General features: G+C 58.6%; 1 protein-coding gene across 2 annotated transcripts; it reads left to right on the top strand.

The window, feature by feature from the left end:
* The first annotated feature begins 1,701 nt into the window (after positions 1-1,701).
* NAPA (NSF attachment protein alpha) lies at positions 1,702-23,358 on the top strand. 2 transcript variants are annotated; one of them, XM_032324358.1, is made up of 12 exons: positions 1,702-1,953; positions 10,467-10,546; positions 12,945-13,061; positions 17,682-17,728; positions 18,442-18,519; positions 18,763-18,818; positions 18,905-18,989; positions 19,784-19,888; positions 21,030-21,098; positions 21,611-21,661; positions 21,773-21,852; positions 22,592-22,679. In XM_032324358.1, exons 1-12 carry the CDS (start codon positions 1,856-1,858, stop codon positions 22,593-22,595), a joined length of 870 nt encoding a protein of 289 aa, XP_032180249.1. In that variant the 5' UTR covers positions 1,702-1,855; the 3' UTR covers positions 22,596-22,679. The 2 variants fall into 2 exon arrangements, with proteins under 2 accessions (XP_032180249.1, XP_032180248.1); XM_032324357.1 differs by lacking the exon at positions 21,773-21,852 and having other exon boundaries at positions 1,705-1,953; positions 22,592-23,358.
* The last annotated feature ends 1,510 nt before the right edge of the window (positions 23,359-24,868 follow it).

Below are 24,868 nucleotides of genomic sequence, written 5' to 3'. Positions count from 1 at the left end.
ATTTATTTATGTGAGACAGAGTGAACTTGAGCATGGGGAGGGGCAGAGGGAGAGGGAGAGAACTCTTCATGAAGACTCCTTGCTGAGTGCAGAGCCCAACTGGGGCAGGATCACAGAACCCTGAGATCATGACCTGAGCTGAAACCAAGAGTCAGACGCTTAACTGACTGAGCCACCCAGTCAGTTACAATTACCGAACCAACACTGACATGTTATTAATAACTAAAGCCCATACTTTATTCACATTTCCTTAGTCTTTACCTAACATCTTTGGTTTCAGGTTCCCACCTAGGACACCAGATTACATACAGTGGACACATCTCCATAGACTCCCCTTAGCGATGACAGTATCTCTGACTTTCCTTGTTTTTAAATAATTTGTCAGTGTTGAGACATCCTGGTGAAGTGTTTCAAAGAATGTGCCTCAGCTGGGGTTTGTCTGATGTTTGTGATTCGATGGGGAGAGGGTCGTGTCAGGAGCCATCCTTCACCGAAGTGATGTGCCACTCATGTCACAGTATTGAGAGCACATTCTATCAGTGTGATTCACCACCGTCGATAGTAACCCCAGCCACCTGGCTGACCGGGTTTCTCGGGTTTCTGCGCTGGAAACAGTCCTGCCATCCCCGTCCCATACCACACTCTGGACCTCCACAAGCAGGAGTGAGGAGCCAAGTTCCACGTTCTGGAGGGAGGAGTCCACACGAACTAGGCAGAGCTCTTCTGCATAAAATGTTTGTCGATTCTCCCCGTCTATTCGTTCGTTCGTTCATTTATACCGCGTGGGCTCAGGGACGTTTTATACAGTGGACGACAATCCCGGACTAGTTTAATGTGTTGCTGAAATTCTTCCAGCTTTGGCCATTGGGAGTTCTTCCAGTTGGCTCCTGTGTCTCTGACATATCCTACCACTTGTGTGTGTGTCTCTCTCACACAGACACTTCCTTTTTGGCACTACAAGATGCTCCAGGCTCATCCTGTGTAATTTCCTGCCCAAGACTCAAAGCAGCCACTTATCAAGGAGTCCTGGTTCCTTTTATTGGGGAATGGTATTAAAGATCTAGTCTCTGAGTGTCTGAATTTTTGACACGCTCTCTCCAGCCCTTTTTTTTTTTTTAAATGAACGCAGGGAGCCCTCGCTCAGTTTTGTTTCCCCGTCTGGTTACTTTACTGGCCTTCCCAAACCAGTTCCAGTATCCGTCAGCAGAGGGCGCAAGAAAAGGCAGAGCGCTTTCCTGACCGCCGACGCCTCTCCTAGTGAAGAGCCCCGCGAGAAAAGGGGCGAAGGCGGGGACTGAGCAGCGCGCTGGACACCTGTCAAACCCGGAGGAAGGCGGGGCGTATCTTCCGGCCGGGGCCGGGAGCTGTCACGTGAGGGTCAGTGGTCAGCTGACGGGGGCGAAGGTTCCGCGAGGAGGGACGGACCGACCCGGGGAATGCTGGTGATTGGTGAAGCAGGAGCTAGAAAAAAGCACCTCGGACAGGGTCTGGGACGGTGGGGAATACGACTGGCTTAGACGAGTCACGTGGGATTTCGTGGAGCGCACCAGGAAGAGTGGAGAGTCTTACGCGGAAGTACGCGCAAGCGTTGAATTATCGCGTCGCTCATTGGCGGCCTTGAGTCACGGGGAGGTGTGCGGGGCTGGCGGGGGCGTGGCCGGTGGGGCTCGCCCCTCCCTAGCGGTCCGCTGGTTGGCCGGCGCACGTCACATGGTGTCGAGCTGCGGGCGGCGCGCACCGGTGCGACGTCAACGCAGCCGTCTAAGCTTCCCCGACCTGTCTACCGCGGCGGGGCCTCGGCTGAGTCCCCCGTGGGCCCGGGTCGGGCCGTTTGCTGAGTACCTTTGGGGCCGTCATGGACAACTCCGGGAAAGAAGCGGAGGCGATGGCGCTGCTGGCCGAGGCGGAGCGCAAAGTGAAGAACTCGCAGTCCTTCTTCTCGGGCCTCTTTGGGTGAGAACCGCGCGGAGGGGTCGGCTGGGACCTGCGCTGAGAGGACGAAGGAGTCAGGGCCTGAAGCGGCGGCTAGAGTCGCACGGCTCGAGCCTAGAGAACGGAGGGCATTCCGGGAGGAGGTAGTAACAGAGGCGACACAGGCTAAGGACAGCTGACCCCGGCAGTGGTAACACGGTTGGAGGAGAGACAGTCTGCGGTGTTGGGAGGGCCCCGGGCTGAGGGCACCCAAACCGAGGCCACACCGTCTGGGCTGAAGATGGGCCAAGGGGCGGGAGGAGAACCTGCGGGGAGCCAACACGGTCTGAGGCCCTCAAGGGGACCGGCCTGGGAGAGCAGACAGGTCAAGGAGTCTTTTGGAGTTCTAGGAGAACCTGTCTGAAGGCTCCCTGATGGGCACGGGGGCGGGGGACGCCGGGACTGACACCTGGCCGGCGGATTGACCTTCCCAAGGCGCATCGCAGTGGGTTTCAGTGAACTCTGGATGATGGGGGTCAGGGGGGTTAAGGCTAAGGTGATCCTGGGAGCGATGAGCCCAAGTCTGAGGTGTGTTGAGGCGCCTGAGAGAAAGCTGCCTGAACTGGAGAAAAGGCGTGGACTCGAGGTGCTGGAGAACATTGAGGATTTTAATGGGGGTAGTCTTACTCTGTCTGGGCCTCTATGACAAAGTACCCTAGAAGGGGTAATTTATCTCTGACAGAAATTTATTTCTGACAGTCTGGAGGCCGGAAGTCCAGGATCTGGGTGCTGGCAGATTTCGTGTCTGATGAGAGCCTGCTTTCTCATAGACAGGGAACTTGTCACTGTGCTCTCTCATTGTGGAAGGGGTGACGGAAGGGATGAGCTAGCATCCTGGAGTCTCCCATAAAGGTGTTCATCCCAGTCAGGAGGGCTTTGCCTCATGACCTAATCACTTCCCAAGGGCGCCCATCTCCTAATACCATCATTTTGGAGGTTGGGTTCTTGACACATGAGTCTTGAGGCGACCCATTCAGTCCAGAACAGGGTCACTCTGGGAGGGCTCTCATTGGCCTTTTAGAAAGGACTGCAGCAGCTGGTGTGGGGGAGAGCAAAGGCCGTGACGGTCATAATACTGGATTAGATTTATTAAGTTCTATGATTCTGAGTCAGACTGGGTCAGGCACTTCACCTGTGTCCTTGTATTGCATCCTCACAACATCCCTGTGGAGATGGACAGATTTACTTGCCTTGGACCTCAGTAAGTGGGAGACCTGGGCCTGTCTGATCCCAGAGCTATCTTGCTGCCACACGCATTTCTCCCCGAGGGTTGTGCCCATTTCTGGACCCTACGCTTAGGGAGGATGTTGACAGACTTTCCAGTGTCTGAGGGGGCTCTCACCCCTGTAACTCTCCCTCCTTCCCTGCCTCACATGGCAGTTTTCTCCAAACGTTCGAGAGAGCCGGTGTATTCCTCCCAGTCCCTTCCAGCTCCAAAAGCGGTTGAGATGGTGCTGAGAGGGGAGTGGGCAAGGCGGGAGTAGAGAGCAGAGGGACTGACCAGAGCCTGTCTGAGAGCGACAGGTCAGCCCAGACACTCCTCTCGGCCAGCAGCCACTCTTGGCACCTCCTCCCCTCTGGAGCTGGGATTTTGTGTGTTCAGCATTTCACAGCTGCCTTTTCTTGTGGCTTCGGGGACCACGGGAGGCGTTCTGGGGCTCAGCTCGTCCCTCGTGCTTTTTCCTCCTCTTTCAGAAACCTCAGCGGTACCATTCCAGACTGAGAGTCCTCTGGTCACATCAGAGTACCAAGTGGGATAGCGCCCACCCGGGATTCAGGGCCAGCCCCGTATCCTTGGATGTCAAGGCCTTCTGTGTTCTTCCCTGTTCCTGGGCTCCTGGACACTAGAGGGCTTTGGGGCACCAGCAGCCCGTGAGAGAGGAGGGAGGCGGTATCAGCCAGTTAGCAGATCCAGTTAGCAGATCGGAGCTCCTTGTGTCCCTTTCCTCTGGCTCCCTCCTCCTTCAGGCCCCCAGCCAGAGCACGGGCCCCTGAGGTGCACCTGGGACAGGGAGCTGTGGGGAATGAGGAGGGGGGCAACCCAGGCAGCTCTCTGGAAGCAAAAAGATGGAGAGTTCCTGAGTAAAGCACAGTGAAATCACCGGAAAGGGGAGGGGAAGCACGCTTTCTCCTCCTTCCCACCCCAAGGCTTCAGATGGGTCCAGAAACTTCACCACTGTCCCCCCTCGGGAATGGTACAAGCTCTAAATGGTGGTTGTGTTCCCTGGGGCTTGTCCTCATCCCTGAAAACTCCACCCTCGTCCCCCATCTCCCACCAACTGAAATCCAAGACAAAAACTTCTTTTCCACTGGGATACCAGTGTTGATAGGAAGTTTCTCTGTCTGTGAATGGAAAATCATAGTAATACCTACTTCACGGGATGGTCCTAAACAGTAACTGGGAACATGCTTTGTGGTGAGCACACAGCGCCTGGCCCTGGTGAATGTTTAAGTACTTGCTGTTATTAATACTGTTACTGCAAGTTGGGCAGGAGGCGCCAGGGAAATAGGAATGGTAGCAGGTTGCGCAGACCGAGAGCAGGTTCCTGAAGATAGAGTGTGAACCAATCAGTTCCTGTTTAAACTGCCTGTAGGCACCAGCACTCCCCAGGAGCCCTGGAGGCTGGTTTGTGTAGAGGAAGAGTGGGTGCCCAGGTCAGGTGGGTGGGCCCTTAGCCCAGCCTGGTGTAGGAACCTCAGCTTCTGGCCATGCCTTGGACAGCCTTTCTGCCTGTAGAGCCTGCCCACGGCCCGGCCTGCCTGTGTCCAGCGGGCACTGCGGTGACAGAGCTCCCTGCCAGCTGCTGGCACGGAGCTGCTGCTCCACGACCGAAAACTTGGGGGTCCCTCGTCCAGTCTCAGAGTGGAGTCCTTCCCTAAGGGATGCAGGGTCTGGGGTACCCCGGCCGTCATTTTGCAGTGGTCCCAGGGTTCTGCCTGTCAAGGCGGAGGGTACCTTGCCACCTGGCTATACAGAACTTCAGTGCTCCTGTTTGGGATGGGACAGCTGAGAGTTCAGGTCTTTCGGAAACGTCTGTTAAGGCAAGGAAATACGTTCAGTTCCTGGGCCATGGTGAAGTCATCTTGTCGGGGTGCAGATGCATCCATAGCAGAGCTAGAGGAGTACCCATCCCACTGTGCACAGGCGTGACCCCTGCCATCGAGCTTATGGTCAGGAAGGCGGTGGCCCAGAAACAAGCTTGGTCAGCAGGATGTAGGAAGGAGGGGTGGGGAGGTTGGAGGCCTCGGGGCTCTGTGGAAATCAGAGTGGGTGCCCCTTTGCCAACCTGGGGGGCAGAGGAGGTTAAGCTCACGCTGAGATTGGAAATAGGTAAACATTTCTAGAACGTGCCCTCTCTGCCAGTGCTGATAAGAGCCAGGCTGAGCACCTGCCATGCAGCGGGCACTCTCCCAGGTACTGCCCGCGAGATTGCAAGAGCCTCCAGTGGCCCCGTCAGGTACAGTGTCTCCCACCCCCACCCCCCCACCAGGGTCACAGAAGGTTCTGTGTTTGAGTCCAGGCCTTGCTGCAGTCCCCGATTTTTTCTACCACCCCCTCGTGACTCTAGAATTCCCCTTGCCAGGTGGCTGGCAGCCCTCGGAGCGCTTTTCTCCTCCTTCACAGAATAGCAGCCGTTTGAGCACCTGCCCTAGCTCTGCCCTTTGTGCCAGGCTGGGCGCTTCTGTTCTCTCTGATCCCCACAGGGCCGCTTCTCAGATTGGGTTCCTTGCCTCTGTTCTACAGATAAAGCAACTGAGGCTCCGCTGTTGCTAACCCAAGGTCACGCCGCTATCACAGTGCCTGAAACTGGGCTCAGCCCAGGTCCCTTGGCCCCCAAGTCCATTCTGTTTCTGCTTGTTGCCCATTACAGACATGTCACAAGAGCGACCTGAGGTGGTTGCGGAGTGCAGCAATTAGCACGTAACTTTATCCTTTCATTGTTGCGGGGGCCTGTGTGTGCACTCTGGGGGCCCAGGCCCTGCCCCGCAGGAGCTCATACCCATGGGGTAGGCGGGGGGGGGGGGGGGTACACACTGCAGAGCCCAGTAGGGGGTGGGAGCTGTGGCGGTGAAGAGCTTAGCCTCACAAAGGGGGGCGGGAGGAGATGCCCAGGGATTCCGCGGCTCTGCTCTGACAGCTCAGTGTCGTCAGCAGAGGAACAGGGCTGGTGGCTGCCCACTCACTGTGCCAGGTGGTCCTTCGTGTTCTCTGCTGTTCCTTCCACTTTCAGCCCTGATGGGGGCCCCTGTGGGGGGCCTGGTTACCGCCTCCCTCCCTTGCCTAGAGGCAGCTCTGTGTGGCTCCAGCAGAGAGCAGCGTCTGCCCGTTGGGTGAGGGAGATTGGCCCAGTGTTGGCTGTTTACTCTAGAGCAGGTGGGGACCGTGGTCCCCTTCTCATTTTCCAGAAGACCCTTGGACGTGGGGAAGGAAGCCTCCAGATCACTGAGTGAGAAGCAAGGCAGGACTTGATCTCCAGGCCTGGGTCCTAGTTCTGGGCCTTGTCACTTTCTGGCAGTGTGAGCGTGAGCTGGCCCCCCAACTCCTCCAAGACCCAGCTTCCTCCTTGGTGGAGCAGAGGTGACAGCCAGGGCTTCACTGTCAGGAACTCGGCACTCCTAGCAAGCAGTTCTAGTCACGTGATAGGGGTGTATAAACCGTGAGACACAGTAAGGGTGGGATGGGCCCTGGGGTCCCTTCTTGCCCACCCAGGACACTGCCCGGAGAAGCAGAGCCAATTGAGGACAAGGACAGGACCGAGGGGCAGTGGCTGTGGCCCTCTGGATGCACGGGAGGCCCAGGGCTGCCCGAGGACCTGCAGTGGGAGTTACTCCATCCGGCCTGCCCTTTGCAGCCCTTGGGAGAGTGCCGGTGGGCCGGGTGGCATGTTTCTGGGAGCCAGGAAGTGCCCAGGGGGTGGAGGAAGGAGCGAGGGAGGCTGCGGCTCTGCCCTGCAGACCCCCCTCCACCAGGCCTGGGGCCCACTGGACCGTCTGTGCATCGCTGGCACCGCACGCGCCTCTCCATATGGCAGTCGCCGGAGGTTGGTGGCTGTGCCTGGGAGCCCTGAGGCTGCTTCCTCCACCCGGGGAGGGGGCAGAAAGCAGAGCTGAGTGGGTAATTATAGACAGCCCTGCAGCAGGCCAGCCCAAACCAGTTCCCTCTATTCCCGGCGTGACTCGGAGCCCGAGCTGCGGGATAGGGAGAGCCAAGCAGAGGCAGCTCGGGGGAGGTCTGTGGGGGAGGGACTGTCAGCTGTCACTGGTGCGGCCACTGGGCTCTTCAGGAGGGGCAGGCCCAACTAGCTTTTCTGGATCTCCTGCAGGAGGCACTGGAGGAGGGCTGGTTTCTTCCCAGAAGGGAGTTTACCGCGCTTCATGGGTGCTCCAAGAGCTACCCTGACCTGGGGGAGAAGTCCTGTAGTCAGCTGTAGCTTCATCCTGCAGGGCGGCCCCTTGGTAGAGTGCTTGCGCAGACTTCTTCCTTCTGGTCACTCTCCCTGCCAGAAACCTCCCTGTCATGTTATATAAATAGGGCCTCACCCCTTCCCCCGGCCTCCTGTATGGGGGTTCCCCACCTGCCTCTCCGCCCTCCCTGCACTGTGGCCAGCCTGGCCCGCTGCTGTTCCTGGAACTGGCTGTGCCTGTTTCTGTCCTAGGGCCTTTGCACATGCTGTGACCGCTCTCTGGAATGGTCTTCCCTCTTTCTGTTGGTAGCTCCTTAGTCATCTTTGGGGACTGAGCTTGAACTTCCCGTCCTCACAGCAGTGGCCATGATCTGCCCGTGCATAGAGGCCCCTCCTCCCCCAGTCCCTCCAGGGCTTACTCAGTCTGAAATCGTCTTGCTGATTTCCTGTTTACCGAGGGCCAGGTCCTTCTCCTTGGTTTACTGTTAATACCTGCGAGTGTCTGGCACATAGAGAATGCTCAGATCTGTTCCCCAGGTGAGTCAGTGGCTATGGGAAGGGCTTCTGTTTCAGGATCTGCCAGTGACCCGAGGCAAGTCATTTGTCCTCTCTGGGAATTCCACTTCCATCTCTTAAAGAAGATGATGGAATCCCAGAGATTCCCCTGTCATCATATGGCATGGAAATGGCCAGGACCCAGGTCCTGAGAGGAGGGAGGAGGCAGGCCTGAGCAGACATTAATCCCTCTGGTTTTCCCACTCTGCAGTTAGAATCATTGACCTGGTGCAGGGCTGGCCTGTGATCACGGAAATTTCAGCCTGGCAGCTGCCGGCCTTTGTGTGCTGTGTTCTCTCTGTCCCACTGAGCTGAAACACACCAGCTGGGGCTGACCCTGTCCATTGTTGGTCACCCCTCTTTGGGCCCCTCAGTGGGTCGAGCTGTTTCTGCTCATGGAGCCTGAGTTTTTTTCAGAGACTGGCTGAATCTGGATAGGGCTTCATTGTTCTCACAAAGAAGGGAAGGAGGAGCTCGGCACGGGGAGACCCGATTTTGGTCTGTGAGCGCATCCATCTCCTTTAAGTCAGAGAACGTTCTAGAGAAGGTCCCCCAGAGGATTTTGTAGCCAGGCCCCAAAGGTCCCGTACTGCTGGTGCAAGTTCCTCTTTTCTCCCAGGCCAGTAATGGGTTCTACAGAAGTCACTCCAAGCAGGAGCCCCGAGCCCAAAGTGTGTCGGCCCTGCTGGGGTGAAGCTGGCCTGGGAAGACCGTGAGACCCAGCAGAGTGAGCACAGGCATGCATTACTCTGTGGGGCCGCTTCCTGTGGAACAGCAGAGGCTAGGGAAGACGGCATCAGCATAGCTCTGGAAGGTAGAGACTTTTCATCCAAAGAAGAACTTTACCTTCTGGGATGTAGATCCTGGAGGCCGGGCTTCCAGTCCTCCCCAGCCAGCTAGCCTGCCCTGGAGCGGGGGGCATATTACCAACGGAAACAGCCTGACTCCCAGAGAGAAGAGTGAGCCATGGGTATAGATCAGCTTTTTCCTCCCGAACTCACTTGAGCTCTCCGAATCCCCTGGGCCCACTGTGTAAAAAAGCCTGACTCCAGGCCCCACCCAGACCCACTGAGTGAAATCTTCGCAGAAGGTGGCTGGGGGGGGGGTCTGTTGTGATCATGGTAACCATCCACTCCTGTGATGCAAAGGAAGGGACCGAAGGAAGGAGCCCTATGAACAGAACTTCCAGAATTACCCCGGAGGCCCTCCATAACCATAGCGGGGGGCTGGCTGGTTTCCAGGGCCAGTGAACACAGGTGTTGGGGGGAGGACAGGAAGGCTGATTTGTGTGGCTTTCTGTTAGAAAATACCTCACTTTTTTCTTCATTTAACACAAAACATTGATGTCAGCGAAGAGAGAATCTGAAATCCATTTGGTGGAACTCGGTGTGTGGGGTGTTTTCTACTGGTGGATGTGGGCATGGGAATTTGGACAGTTGCAGAGACCACAGACCTCATGAGCCAAGGCGGCGTTGCATTCTTGGAGGTGGACAGAAATATGGTGGGGACTCACAGGGTACACATGAAGGGCGCCCCCAATTCCGGACAAACTTCCAGTGTACAGCTTGGAGATCAGGAGGGCAGAGTAAAGCTGCCCCAGCGGAGTGCTCTTTATTTGATTTTTTTTTTTTTCAGATGTACCTCTGTATATCTCTCAGAGCCCTGCTCTGGCACAAGAAGGTCTTCGAAGGTGGTTTTGTCATTTTAATTAATTCTGCACTGAACATCCTTGCACCTTCTCTGATTAGTTTTTTGGGGTAGAGTGCTAGAAATGTAACTCATTGCTGGACCACAGAACCAAATGTAAATCCTGATATTTAAAACGATTTATATATATCTTTTCTGTGTTCTATATAAATACGTTTTAGCAGATAAAATGGGCAGAAGATAAGAAAATTCAAGCAGTACAAAGGAAGAGCGTGTGAAATCTTTGTCTGTCACACCTGGCCCCCCCAGTCCTGTAGACCCCACCTTAAGAGAGGAAAGGCAGTGACTGGTTTTCTGTGTATTATCTGCTCCTACCTGAAATAGTAATGGCACACACGGGAGGTCTTCCCAGAACACCTGCAGCGAGTAAGGCATGGGCTTGAGGCATTGGGGGATAGACAAGATGTCCAGAGTGGGCTCCTCCCCCAGAATGCTTTGCGATGTGTTGGTGGGGTGGGGGTGGGGGGTAGTTTGCGTGGAGCCTGGGAACCAGCGTTCAATGAACAGAAGTGGAAGAGGCCATCAGAGGCTGGCCTTACAGGAAGGCTGGGAAGTCTTCCCCCTCCCCAACCTACCCCTGCCGTGTGATGACAACCTCGGCTCCCCTGGCTGCCCAGGCACCTGCAGTGAGTGTGCCTTTGTGCAGGGGGAGCGGGGACCATGGGCTCGGTCTCCCCTAAGCCATCAGCAGAGGCCTGGGCTGCAGAGGGCTTCACAGGGGCCTTATGGGGGTAGGGAGTGCAGGTACCCACCGTCCCCAGGACAGAATGCGGGCTGCTGCTCACTGCCTGACTCGTGCGTCTCATCTCCTTTTCCTTCTTTCCCCAGAGGCTCATCCAAAATAGAGGAAGCATGCGAGATCTACACCAGAGCAGCGAACATGTTCAAAATGGCCAAAAACTGGAGTGGTATGTGATCTCTGCAGAACCCTTCATGCTCCTTTCTTCTCCTTTCTCTCAGCTTCCAGTCCTGAGGGCCTGGCTCTGGGGCTCAACCCTCACCACCCCCTCCCCATCTCTCTCTGCCATCTGTGGCACCGGAAACCCATCGGCCTACCTTCGGGTCACTTTGAGCCCCCTGGTTCTTTTACTTGGGCCATGGGGCCTTGGCAGGAGGACTATAGGGATAATACATTATTGAATCCGGGTAGCTCTTGGAGGGCTTTCTCCTTAAACCCAGAATGTCCAGTTTGCCCCGGAACCTCCTCCCTAGTGCTTTCATCAGGTCTGAGTTCTAGGCCTGAGGGAACGTTCCAGCGGTCCAGTAGTCACCTTAACCATCGGCCATTTATTGAGGGCGCCCCTAGGTGCCAAGCATGCGTGTTGAATGGAACTGGCAGGGCAGCTCTGTGAGGGGCGCTGCCTCTAACTTCCCCGTGGTGGGAAACCGAGGCTTGACTCAGCCCCGGGGCCTCAGGTGCTGCCCCTAGTGAGGGACTGAGAGCCAGAATTCAGAAGGCAGAGCTCCGATTCTGGAGTGCGGTGCTCGGCCGGCCTCTTTGCAGCTTCAGGACCTCCGCAGCCGGAGAGACTGAGGTTTGTGGCACAGCTGGAGCCGGCCTTGTGACCCCAGGCACCATCTGTCGCAGCTGTGAGCACTGCCCCCGCCCCGCCTTGGGGTGGAAGCTGAAGTGCTCACAGGACTCTGGTCCACAGACTAGCAAACTTCCGGAGCGGCCACAAGGTGCCCGGCACAGCCTCCCGTGTGCTCTCGCTCCGACTGGGGGAGGACACACTGTGACAGTGTTGCACACTGCTGCAAGGGCCTCCATCCTTGAGGGGAGGGTGTCCCAGCTCCCACACCTCCGGGGATGCTCACGACCTGTGTTGGCAGGCGGAACGAGCCCAGAGTTACGACTCCTCTGACTTGGCTGTGGGGCTGTGGTCCGGCTCCGGCAGGGCTGGCTCTTGGCGGGTTCCGCGGAGCCGAGGTGGGGTGGGCAGGCAGGCAGGCAGGGGCTCCTAGAGGTGGGAGAGACCAGAAGAGGTTGCCAGGAGCCACCTGAGGGCCTGGAGGAGAGCTTGGAGAATCTGGCGTGGCGTGGAGCTCATCGGGCCAGTTCCGGGATGTGGCCTCCAGCCCCAGTAAGACTGAATCCAGGAAATTGGGCAAAGACAGGTTTGGGACCCTGGGAGGAACTTTCTGACCAGAAGGAGACACAGCCTGGCATGGGACCCTGGAGGCAGAGGTGTGGAGGCCTGGGGTGAGACGGAGTCGCCTCATTTCCTGAGCACACCTTTGGTTTCCTGGAAACTAGAAGGGTTTTTCCTGAGCTTTCACCAGATATATTGTGCACAGAGCCACACGCCCTATATAGTTTCATGGTCCCAAGCTAACGAGGTGCCATCAGAGAAGGAATATTTACTTCTCGATCGCATAGGTGTCGCTTTGCCCCTAAAACGTGTTGCTTCCTCCCCACCCCTAACTAGTCAAAAAAAGTCCTGGGCTCTGTTTCATTTTTCTCCCTATGATACTGCTTTTCTGGAAATTTTGCACTCACGTTTGAGCCTTTAAAGATAATATATCCTACATGATGGGAACTGGGCTGCATTTGTCTTTCTTGCTGCTCTGATGTCCCAGGATGGGTCAGGCCCTCCTGTCCCCTTCCCGCTTGGAAGTCTATGATTCCGATGTGGCCAGAAGAAGACAGCAGTGGGCATTGGAGCTTCCGGTCAGGACACTCCCACCCCCCACCCCTGCTCTGCAGCCCCATAGGAGAAGCGATGCCAGGCAGCTTAGGAGTCACAGGTGACTGCAGTGGCTTGGGAGCAGCGCAGGAAGACCACATGCAGCCAGGGACAAGACAGACTGGGCCTCCGGTGGTGTCTGCACCGCCCCTGCCCCGGGAGCACTTGTCCCCTGCACCTGATTTCCCGCTGTCCCCCGGGGCCATTGCTGGGGTCAGCTGGGGATAGTTTTTGTTTCCTGCGTAGCTCTCAGCCCCATTGGCCTTCTCCTCAGATCTTTAGAACCAGGTGGCCCTAGAAATACTGCCAGAGGCTGGGATTCAGACTGTGGGATCATAGCGGGCCCCCACCTGGCTCTCTCTCTCTCTATATACACAGGGCTCAGGGGCCACCCCCAGGGGGCCGCTTCCTCCTCCCTCCTTGTCCACGTCAAGGCCTTCAGGAGCCTCAGCCCTGTCCAGGGTCAGGAAGCCTGAGGTCAAGGCCTTCACCTCCACTCCCCCGGGGCCAATCTGGAGCCCCCCTCCTCCCAGGGGGACAGGGTTGTGGGGGGCATCGTCAGGGCGGCTTCTGACGGGCAGAGCCCCACTCAGGCTGCGCACGCTCTCTCCTGTTCCAGCTGCCGGAAATGCTTTCTGCCAGGCAGCCCAGCTGCACCTGCAGCTCCAGAGCAAACACGACGCGGCCACCTGCTTCGTGGATGCTGGCAACGCATTCAAGAAGGCCGACCCCCAAGGTGAGCCTCTGTGGGTCCCTGGGGCCCGGCGAAGCCCTCTCCCAAGAAGTCCTCAGGTGTCCGGCCCAGGGCCGGCGGGGAGATACTTGCGCTTGAACTTCATGATTGGCTCCCTTCCGGCTGGCATTTGCATCCCGCTCCAAGCCTCCGCCTCCCCCTGCTGCTTTGTGCGCGCAGCTGATGCTTCCCTCCTGGAGCCTGGAGCATTTGGGAGTGGGAGTTACACCGCAGACCCACCGCATGCCAAGGAGAGAGGAAAATCTGTTCTGGTGTCAGAATTAACATGCAGAAGGGGGGTGGGAGGGGGTTCTGAGACCAGCCAGGTAGGAGTTGCTGCCGAAAAAGGAGCGGAAATTATCCTAACCTGGCTTCCCTACCCCCTGGGGGGGAAATCAGAGCAGAGCCCAAGATGGGAGTTGCCAGAGAACAAGTTACTTAAAACGAGGGCGTGCTGGGGAGAGAAGCCCGCTTTGGGACTGACTCACAGCAAGAAAACCACTTGTCCCACTGGGTTCGTCCCGACGCAGGAGCACAGCCCAGTGGGGACCAGAATTTTGGGTCTCGGGAAGCTGGAATTTTAATTTCTGTTTTTCATCTCAGTGCCAGACACAGGTTGCTAACTTTTTAATTTAAGCAAGCCAAGATGCTTTTTTTGGGTGACCATCTATTGCTACTGTTCTCTCAGAAGAGAATAGGGAATACGTGAATGTTTTAAGGGAAAGAAAAAAAAAAAGATGCCTCATCTTGGAACAAAGACCAGCCCTTCCCAGGAGAGAACAGTTTGCAGCTGGGCATCGAGGTGCCTGCGAGGCTCAGTGAGCGCTGGTTCCTACCCCCGTGTGGGGGACTTGGTGGCCGATCCACTACGGCCACCAGGGACCTGTCGTTTCTAGGCCGGGATCGGGTGTCTCGATAGAGCAAGTAGTGTCTCTGTGTCCCCAGACTTGACCAGTCCCTGCTGTGTACCTGGGGGTCTCCCAGAGGTTGGCGTGAGGGGTCACATGGTGGGCCCAGGCTCAGCAAGGACTGGAGGGAAGGCCTTGTGGCGGGGTTGAGCCACGGCAGGCCGTGTGGGTGATGGGAGGAGGACCTAGGGCAGCCTTGAATCACCCAGGGATGTCTGTCCCATTCCCTGCCCCACCGCTCGCCATCACCGTCAGCCTTCCCTCTGCTCCCTGAGGAACTGGTCTTCCTAGAGCTGTCACCCTAGGCCTGTGTGATGGTCAGCTGCTGCTCCAGAGTGACCGGAAGGACAGGTCTCTGGGGGCAGGAGTCAAGTGCAAACAAAGGCCAGTGCTTCCCTGGGACGGGCCCCCACCCGGCTCCGCGATGTTGCGTCTGTGATGTTGCGTCCTTGGGCCTCAGGTGGCTTTTGATCTGAGCTTCTCCAGCCAGAGGCAGGGCTCTGCAAGGGGTGGGCTGGGTGCTGGGGCTCAGGCCAGGGTTGGCGCCCCGCCTCAGGAGCTGTGCCACAAGAGTGGGAAGGCAGCAGTCGTTGGGTATGCTCACGTGGCCATCGTGAGGCCCAGAGGCCAACTTGGTTTCTCCAGGGATCAGCAAGTGCAGTTTGCTGCCTGGATGCTGAGTGCGGTGGTGGGGCAGAGGTGGGTTTGGGGTGGGAAGGACCTTTCAGGCAGCAAGAGGAGCAGTGACGAGGAGGGGAGCCTCATCTGGGCACGGCCTGGAATGGGTGCCTTGGCCAGAGCGCCAGGTTCTTGGTGCTGAGCAGGGAGGGGCCCCGGAGTAGTGACCCTGCACCGCAGCCTCGCTGACTCCCTGCCTGAGTAATGGCTCATGCGACGTGGGGCTCGGCGTGCTCCCGAGTCTGGACCCAGCCCCTTTCCCTGTGACCTCAGGCTGGCAGTCACCTCATCTTTTGGGCCTCCGTTTCCTTGTCTGGCAAGGCAGAGGCCACATGTGAGAAGCACAGGCTCAGCCAGCCCAGCACCTGGTGTGTAGCAGATGTCTGGTGTGGGGTGGCCCTTGGCTCCCATCAGAGGCCCGGCCTCCCCCGGCCTCCTCCCCGTGGCCTCGTGGCTTATAAAACAGAGCCAGAGGGCCCGCTCAGATCCCCCACTGGACTGCCCCAAGCAGGTAGCCAGCTCCCTGGGGCCTTCCTCCCTGAAGGCTTCTGTCCTGTGTCAGCACCTCCAGGAGTCCTGGAGGCCCACTCCCGCCGCCCCTGTGAGAGGCCGCTGGCACCCAGCCCACACAGAAGGCCTGCCAGAGCTGGCCAGGATGGAGGGAGGGGACTTGGCGGCTGTCAGCATGCCCTATGTCTGCCAGTCTGCCTGGAATGGTGGACCGGGGCTGCCTGCTGCCCCCTGGGTGGCCAGGGGTGGGGCCGCGATGCCCCTGGCTGTGGGTGCTTCCCGGGGGTCCCAGCCTCTGCCTGCTACGGTGGAGGGACTCAGCCAGGGAGGTCTCTAACCCCAGCCACCCAAGAGCCAGGCCCGGGGCTGCGTGCACACGCTACTGGATATCTCCTGCGAACCAGACATGGCCACAGCTTGCTTTAACCCAGGCCACTTCCCTGGGGGCCTTTGCCATCTGCCCCCATTATACCCAGGAGGGCTGAGTCCCAGGCTTGATGTGGGAACCAGCAGCCAGACCCAGAGGCTGCTGGAGCCCAGCAGGTAGGGCGAAGGCCCTGGGTTGCACGACTCCCGGTGAGCCTAAGCGAGCACCTTCCCTGCTCTGGACTGCAGCACCCCCCACCCTGGGCTGGATCTCATCCAGGGGTGCTGTAGTCTCATCCAGGGACCTGGTACCTGGAGATAAGCCGGTTATGTCCTGGGTGCCAGTGCTCCCCGGGGTGTTCACTGGCAGCTTGCCGCTTGTCCCCGAGCCAGGAGCAGGAGTGAGGGGGCCTTAACCCCATGAATCCATGTTGCTGCTGGGGGTGGGGGGGTTGATCTTCTGCCCCCTGCTGCTGCTCCAGGGGCCGTGCCTTGCTGACAGCCCTGTAGCACCAGAACAGCCACTGAGAGAGCCTGTCCTCCGGAGGAACTCGCAGCCTCTCCCTGTCTCCCTGTCCCTGTGCTCCTTGTGGCGGGAGCAGGCACAGGTGTGGGGTGGGCCTCCCCCCCACCACGCTGTTCCAGAAGGGGGAGCCGGTGAGAGGCGCTCCCCTGTAGCCCAGCCAGCCAGCTCCTCCCCAGCCTCAGCACTGGGTTGCAAGCAGCCCCTTGCCGGTCACCCGGCTCAGAAATGCTGTTGCAAAACGTGTGTGTGTGTTCAAGCGAGACCGTTTCTGGCTGTAACTTGGGCCCTGTGTTCTCTCTCTCTGCCTTCATCTCATTTTCTTTTTCTCTGGTGCCCCGGGCTTCCAGCGGTCAGCCTCAGAACCCCAACGGAATGCTGTTCGTTCTCTGAATGTTTCTGGCATCTCAGGAGATCTCTGGCATCCAGTTTCAGAATTGGACCAAACCTACAGGCCCTCCCTTCCCCAGAGCAGTGCTCACAGACACCCAGCTTTTGCATGTAAATTTAGGGGGGCCTGTGGACTCCCTGAAGGCCCAGCCACAGGTCTGAGGCAAAGAGCCTCTCTTCACATACCCCCCACCCCGCCCCGCCCAGGTAGTGAGACCTTGGGCCTTGTGAGAACAGGCACCAGCTTCGGCCCTTCTCCGTGGCCTCTCCACCCAGCGGACCTGGCTGACTTGGGGTGGGGGGGTAGAGTAGCCCTGGAGGCAGACCAGGAGCCTGCAGGGTGCCTGGGACGTCAGGACACTAGCCCCAGCCCAGCTTCGAGCCTGTGTCCTCGGTCTGTCCAGGCTCTCTGTCCTTCCCCCCGCACCTCCCCCAACACCTTTTCCTTGGAGATGTGTTTTAAAAAAAAAGCCACCCTGAGAGCTCATCTCTGTCTGCTAGAAAATGCCTCCCACTCATGCTGCTCACTCTCCTCCAAATAACGTGTCAAAAAAAAAAAAAAACCATACCCGAATTTCAGGTCTTAGAAGAGGTAGTACCACAAAGGTAGCTGAATTTCTCTCCTCGTGGGCCTTCCTGGTGTTTGCTGCGTGGTTTCAGGAGTGGGCGGATGGCAGGGGGAGGGACGAGAGCGGAGGGCTCTGCTGAATGCTGACATGTGTGCATGAGACGGTGACGGAGGTCACAGCCCCAGGGGCCTGGGTGTCCTAACGTCCGGCTCCCCTCATGTTGTTGACAGAGGCTGGTCAAGTGCAAGGGATGTGGGGCAGTGTCAAGGTTCCAGGGCCCTGATGGAACCTAGGGGTCCCTCACATGTCAGGCCTGGCTGTCTCTTGTCCCCCTTGCCAGCCCCTCTTGTCTTGGCAGGTGGGGCCCTCGCTGGCCTGGCTCCAAAACCCTGTAGGAGGCTGGCTGTCGGCCTGTGTTCCGTGCCTGGCGTTGCCGAGATGACAGCCCTCAGCGGGTCATGGTCTGCACCGTCCATGGTTCTGAGCACATTCCCTGAGGCTCAGGGATCCCTTCAGACCCCCGGCCCAGCCACAGGAATGCAGCCCTGGCAGCTGCATGAGCCCGATGTTCTCCACAGGCCCCTGAGCACCCGCCCGGCCACCCACTCCTCTCCAGCCTTCTGCCTAAATGACTTCTTTTTCTCATTTTTGCTCCTCACTTACCTTTTTCTCTCCCCAGAGGCCATTAACTGTTTGATGAGAGCCATCGAGATCTACACAGACATGGTAAGGGTCGCTGCCCGTCCTGTCCCCTTCCTGTCCTGCCCTATTGCTCCAGCCTGCTGTCCCCAACCGCAGCACCAAGAGCAGGTGCGAGGGGCAGTGGGAGTGAGGGGAGTGTGGTCCTCTGGGCCAGCCCCTGCCCCAGGGAGCCACCCCCACAGTAGGTGAGGCCCAGAGGCGGCTCCACCAGGGACCCAGAACCCAGGACCTAGACATGCTATGTGTGTCTTTGGGGGAAGATGGGCACTGGCCTCCGTGGCCGCACTGGGGACCCAAGGAGGCCAAGAGGGGCTATTCTGTCCACAGTGGGAATGGTCAGACCATCAGCCTGGTTTCTCCAGAGCTCTCACCAGGCAGTTCTAAGCTGGTCCTTCCACCTCTGTGGGCTGTTAAATGCTTCCCCGGGCCAGGCCCTCTACCGGGTACCCATGCCACCATTACCTCTGGCGTCGCCTTGTCTGCCCGTGTCCCTGTGGACAGGATGGACACGGAGGCTAAATGTGGAGGGACATGCACAGGGCTCCCCCGTCAGGGCAGCACCCAGACCCATGCCTCAGCAAAGCCTCCTCTTGAAGGCTTGTGCCCTTCTGGCTCAGTGGTGTGGCTGAGGGGCAGGGACCCACCAGCTTTAGTGACCTGGAAGGGTGAGGAGGGGCTGAGGTGAGGCGCTGGGGCCAACACTCGTCACAGAGAGCTCTTTCCCATGTCCCGCCCAGGGCCGATTCACGATCGCAGCCAAGCACCACATTTCCATTGCCGAGATCTACGAGACGGAGCTGGTGGACATCGAGAAGGTGAGGGGTGGTCAGCGGCCATGCCTGGCCAGTGGTGGGGGAGGACCGCGGCAGCTAGTCCCCTTGGACTGGGGCTCGTCTCACTGCTGTGTGCACTTGGGGAGTCCCCTGATGTCTGAGTACTGGAAGAGGGCGTGGGGCTTGGGCCGAGCTTGTGTAATGGGCCCAGGGCCCGGCCTGTGATGGGCAAGGGCTGCACTGCTACCCCCTTTTTCCCTCTGCGCCTGCCCCATGTCTCCCCAGGCCATCGCCCACTATGAGCAGTCTGCAGACTACTACAAAGGGGAGGAATCCAACAGGTATGGGGCAGCGGGCTCCCCTCCCCAGCCCCCAGTAAGCCCCTAGGCCACTACTGACCTCTGTCTTCCCTGCCCACCCCACACAGCTCAGCCAACAAGTGTCTGCTGAAGGTGGCTGGTTACGCGGCACAGCTAGAGCAGTATCAGAAGGCCATTGACATCTACGAGCAGGTGGGGGCTGGTGGGGCTCTGAGCCCTGCTCTCTGGGAGGGCCCTGCACCCGTGCCTTCCTCTCCACCTCCCTGCATCACCTCCCTGGCGCTCTGTCCTGGCCTCACTGGCTAAACCTTTCTCCACACACGACCCACACGGTGTCACCGTTCTCTCCCTGTACGCTTCTCACAGGGAGCTTTCTGGGAGGCCTAGGGTCCCGGAGGGAGTGGGCAGAATCACTGAGGCTTGGGCGGGGGGTTGGCCAGAGGTGGCCAAGGGGCCTCCAGGAAGGTGGCCAGGTGGGAGGAATGGGGAGAGAGTGTCCTTTGGGTGCGCAGGCTCCCTGGGGTGTGTGGGGAGGGCTGGGCGGGCCAGGCTGTCCTGGTGGGTTCAGTTTGGCCAAGAGAATGGCAGGCAGCTGGCCTCAGAGGAGAAGGGGGGCGGGCACCACCTCTCATGTTCCCTCAGCCTGCCACCCCTCTGCCCACCAAGAGCCAGCCTCCCGTGGGGCCTGACAGCAGAGCCGCCTCCTCCCAGTGTCTTGGGCACCTCGGGGGGCCCACGGACACCTGGCTTCAGCCCTGTGGCAACACCCACCCCCTGTCAAACCCTGGGCCTTGGCTGCTTGTGCACCACTGGCTGACTTCCCTGGGGCTGGTCCTTGGCCTCCCTGCCCTTGGGGTCCCAGGTTAGAAGGGCCTCACCTAGGATACAGATGCTGCTCCCCGCTGGCCCCTGTGTGCCTCTGGCCATGACCCTGACCCTCTGGCTGCCTGCTGCAAGCCCATGGCACCGCCTCCACATGCCCACAGGTGGGAACCAACGCCATGGACAGTCCCCTCCTCAAGTACAGCGCCAAGGACTACTTCTTCAAGGCAGCCCTCTGCCACTTCTGCATCGACATGCTCAATGCCAAGGTGAGCAGGGGCCCCATCAGCCTGCCCAGGGCTTCCCCCGCCTCCCCTTGACCATCTCAGAGCATCAGGGCTGTCACTGAGCTAGGTTACTGCCTGACCCCTTAGTGGGTGGTGAGCCCCACCCTCACATCTGGCCCCCCAACAGTCAGCTGCGTGTTGTCGCTGCTGTGTGGCCATCCCTGGCATCCCCCGCCCAGTCTCTGCTGCTTTTGAGTTTATCCAGCTCCTGGCTCACGCAGTGCCTGGTGTTGTTTCAGCTGAGGGCACATTTTGAGTCCTTCCTGCCTCCTTTGAGGTCAGCGTCACTGTCCCCTGTCCTACAGATGAGGATGCTGAGGCTGAGACCAGAGACCCTTATTCAGGGCCTCATGGCCAGAGTCCAGATCTTTCTGGCTCCCAGTGTCATGATCTGAACCACAGCTTGCGCGCCCTCGTCATCCGTCTGCAGGGCTTCTTGGTGATAGAGGGGTCAGTGCTGGGCGAGGGGGCAGGGAACGGCGGGGGGGGGGGACGGAGCTGGAGTCTCGAGGGGCCTCCAGCCCCCTGCCCTCCGCCCTGCCTTTTGCCACACGGGGTGTCTGAGCACCACTGCTCTCTGCTCCCACTGGGGTAAGAGCCCAGGCTCTGGTGTCGGGCCGGTTTGCGTCCCTGCCCCCATGAACTCTGTGCCCTGAGCAGGTTATCGGGCGTTTTCCACTTTCAGAATGGGGGTCACTATCATTCAACCCTCCCTGGGTCCACGTGATGGTTAAATGTGAGACGAACCCAGCACTAGTCCTGGCACGTAGGAAGGACTCACACGAGGCAGCGGTCATTTACGCCCTACCCTGTGCACCGGCCGGGCATTTGCCCTCTACCCTGCACGCCGGCCTGGAAGACCTTCTCCCTCCCCTCTACCCCCACCTCAGTTTTCTTCCCCACAAGCTGTCTCTGCGGCCAGGCTTAGCCGGGCACAGTCCCACGGAGGTACCTGCGGGGCACAGAGCCAGGTGATACTGGAGGCTGGCGGAAGGGCACAGAGCGCTGACTCGGGGCCAGGTGGCTCAGATCCCCTTGGCTGCCAGGCCGGTGGCTCCCATGTCCCATCTTTATTAGCCTGTCCCCTTCCTTCCTTCCTTCTTACCACCCTGGCGATGTCCAGCTCGCTGTCCAGAAGTACGAGGAGCTGTTCCCCGCCTTCTCCGGTTCCCGGGAGTGCACGCTGATGAAAGTGAGTGCCAGGCGCCCCGCCGCCCTCTCCCTGCCTCTGAGCCTGGAGGGCTCAGCCAGGACCCCGTTGGGGGGCGGGATCCAGAGGCTGGGACTCTGGGTATTACTGGCACTGTCACCATCACCGTCACTGTCGCCGTCACCGAAGTTTGTACGGCGGTTCTTCAGGGTCTTTCGTTGGTTTGTTGTTTTTCCTCTTCTCCTGTCTGGGCCTCCATTTTCTAGATGCGAGAAGTAAGGCTCAGGTTATGGTGGAGGTGGGAGCAGAGCCAGGAGACCGCGTGATCTCTTGCACGAACACGTACACACATGCACACGTACACATGCACGTGCACACACGCACCAGGCAGAGGTAGAACTAGCTCCTTCCTCCACCCTCCCCTCCCCCACCCAACCTACAACCCCCAGATGGAGTGGGTGTGTGTCTTATCAGGCCTCAGTGATAGGACTCTGGTGTCAGGCCTCAGGCCAGTCTTGGCCCCTGACCCCTGCCTGTCTGCTGTCTTCTTACAGAAACTATTAGATGCCCATGAGGAGCAGAATATTGACAGCTACACTGAAGCGGTGAGTGGCTGGGGCAGGGGCAGGGGCAGGGGGCGTCCTTCTCAGACACGCTGTCCTGTGAATCCCACCCTTGGTCTGGGCCCGGCCCTGGCTGTGAATTCCTTTCTCCAGTCACCCCAGAATTCTCACGGGGAGCCCCAGAGGTACAGGAGGTGTTCCCCGCATACCAGAGATGATGACACCGGGGTGAGGTGAGGAGACTCATCCTCGGCCTCTTGGGGGCAGAGTGGGGAGGCAGACCCACATCTGTCTCTCTGTTCCCCGGGCCAAGGTCTTTGCACCAATGAGTGCCCCCCATGAGCAGTGGGGACAGGGAGAGAGGGAGACAAGTCATGAAAGGGCCTCCCCTTCCATAACCACCTTCCCTGGTAGAAGCACCCTACAGAGGTGTTTCTCCCTTTTCTTACTCTCTGGAACAATCTGGGACTCGGTTGGGCCCAGTTCCGGTCCTAATGCAGTTGTGTAGACTGTGTCTGTCCAGTGGTGTCTCCTGGGAGCTCCTCAGGAATCCTACACTATCAGTGATGACAGATACTGAAGTCCCTCTGTTCCCTCCTGTCTGGGACAATGGGCTGGACGTCAGGAAGCTCCAGCGAGGAGAAGGGAGGAGTGGGGCTGCCTCTAGGCAACAGGGCACTGGTTCTCCCTCTGGCCTCCGTCCCTGTGAACAGGCCTTCACACCTCCAGGCCTGTTTCCCACCCATAAAACAAGGAAGCTGGAGCATTTTTATGCTGCGACATCTTTTCCTCTTCCCAAGGCAGCCTTAGAGGGAACCCCCTCCCTTTGCTCCTCTCTGGGAGGCAGGCTGGGACACACATAGAGAATTTGGGGACCAGAGACTCTGGAACTGGGGACAAGGAGGGAATCAGGGCCAGGGCCAGCTGTGGGACCGGCCCCTTAGACACCCCCCCGCCCCCTGTGTGTCCCAGGTGAAGGAGTACGATGCCATCTCCCGGCTGGACCAGTGGCTCACCACCATGCTGCTCCGCATCAAGAAGACGATCCAGGGGGACGAGGAGGACCTGCGCTAAGCCCCACCCAGCCCCCTGGCAACTGTCTTCCTGCCCCGTCTTCTCTCCCCCGCGCCCCTCCAGTGCGTGAGCCCAGAGAGAAAGGCGGGGCGAGACCTTGGCTGTGAGACCTTCCCTCCCTTCCCGCAGAGGAGTCTCCCCAAGCCATAGTGTGGGTTCAGCCCTGCTTTGGAGCCCCTGAGGCGGGGCCTGCTGGCCGGACAGTCCCCCTCTGTTCTTGCTGCACCCCTTGCCTCCTGCCCATTTATTTAAGCCCCCCAAAGGTCCCCTTCTCTGCCCCAAAACACAGACTCTGACACAGACCTTTTTGCTGTGGGTGCTGCCAGGGGTGGGGGTCAGTGTCTGGTCCCCCATCTCCTGACCAGCTGAGGCGCGAGGCTGGTTTCTGCTGTTCCCACTTGTCCTCCAGCCGAGCTCTGAGCACATGTAGCTGCTGAGATTTGCTCTCACCTCGGGGGGTGGGCCCCTCCCCCTCCAGTGCCGGGAACCACCCCCCCACTAAGCCTCCTGCAGCCCTGACCTCTCAGGATAGACCGTAGGCCCTGGAGCTCAGGGTCATCCCTGCATTCACCCCTTCTTCTGCTCCTTCCCTAGTGCTTTGAGGTTTTATGGTCAGAAGCTGCAGCTGGCCTAAGAAAAAAAATAAAAAAGAATACTTTGCATGAGTCTCCCTTCCTCCTCCTCACCTCTGCTGCCCCCTTCTCCCTTCAGGGCTGGTGTCCTGTCTCCCTACCCCTCCTGGTCCCCGGCTTGGGCTCTGGACACACTGGGTGGGAAAGAGGGCAGGTGTGACCAGAAGACAGGGCTGGGGTCAGAGGTCCCCAGGGAGGCCTAGGGATGAGTAGGCTCGGGAGTCCAGGAGTACCCAGCTTAATCCTATGGCCTCTGAGTTCTGTGGGCCTGAGTTTCCTCAGCTGGGATGGCGGGTGGCAGTCCCAGCCCTCAGCTGGCTGGAGAATGGAGGTTAAGGACAGTGGTAGTAAGGAGGCTGAAAGAGAGTCCCCTTGTGCCCAAGTCTGCCTGGAAGGAGGGTTGAAAGCCCCACTGCTATTTGGTCCAGGCATCCCAGGACAAGGGGGGAGACAGCTTAGGTGGGCAGTGCATGAAGACCAAGCGGGCATGGCAGTGGAAGAGGAGATGGCAGGAGCCCTCTGCCCAGGGAAGGTGGGCAAGAACCACCAGCCTCCACCACACGCCACAGTGGAGGCCTGTGTGGAGGTGAGCAGTCTGATGTGCATGGGCTGTGCCTGGCCCTGGGCTGTGGGGTCACTGAGCTGGAGGAAGCTCTGCCCAAAAGGCACAGTTGCTATGGGTTGGGATGTCAGGAAGTGAACTGGGGGCTGGGAGTGGGGCAGATGCAGAGGAGGGGCTGCCTGGGAGACCAGGTCAGGCTCCTCAAAGAGGTGCTCCAGGCCAGAACCCGGAAGAAGTCCAAAAGAGGTTCAGGTTCAGTGTCAAGTCCATTCTCTATGGACTACTGTAGGAGGCCCTGCTCCTGTCCCCTTCAGCTCCTCCCACAGCTCAGATGGATTGATTGATGATGGCTGCCTAGGGCTCAGTTAAGACTCCTGAGACCCGAGATCGATTACCAATGTCTGCCACTGGCACAGGTTTAAGGATATGTAGGTCAGAATTTTTCTGCCACCCTGACCTCAGTAGTGAGTCTTGACCCTGGCTGTGCTTAAAATCATTTAAAGTACACAAGCTTGGGTCACAGCGTGATAAATTGAGATTTGGGTGAAGCTCCCCACCCTTCTGGGGGGTTTTGGTTTTTTCCTGGAAATTCCACAGCTGAGTCACATGTGCCACAAGAGGTGGAAATCACTGAGCAGGACACTTCTTTCCTTCCCAACATATAACTTTATTTATTCACTTAACAGATGTTAAGTGAACATAGTTCAGAGGCTACCATGTGAGGGAGAAGCAGCCTGAAGAAAACATTCTTGAGAAGCAGAATTAGACCCCACGTTCAACTGACACAGCGAGTATCTACTAAGCACCTACTGTATGCCATGCCTGGGCTACGCCCTGGGAATACAGCATGAAACCACACAGCCAGACCCTGCCCTCCAAGATTTGGTCACCAAATCCCAAAGTCGAGAAGGGACACAAACTCCCCTTCACCACCCTCCAGATCCCATGTGCCTTCGAGAAATTTCCCCTTGTGTCTCTTAC

This window comes from Mustela erminea, chromosome 19, assembly GCF_009829155.1.
Source record: "Mustela erminea isolate mMusErm1 chromosome 19, mMusErm1.Pri, whole genome shotgun sequence".
In the NCBI taxonomy this organism is placed as follows: Eukaryota; Metazoa; Chordata; class Mammalia; order Carnivora; family Mustelidae; genus Mustela; species Mustela erminea.
This window is presented reverse-complemented; position numbering and strand designations above follow the sequence as displayed.

Bases quoted from the DNA above. Each gene is read 5' to 3' on its own strand.
- NAPA (XM_032324357.1), top strand. From the start codon at position 1,856: ATGGACAACTCCGGGAAAGAAGCGGAGGCGATGGCGCTGCTGGCCGAG. The intron at 10,547-12,944 runs GTATGTGATCTC...CTCCTGTTCCAG, and splicing joins AATGGCCAAAAACTGGAGTG to CTGCCGGAAATGCTTTCTGC. The intron at 19,889-21,029 runs GTGAGCAGGGGC...GGCGATGTCCAG, and splicing joins TCGACATGCTCAATGCCAAG to CTCGCTGTCCAGAAGTACGA.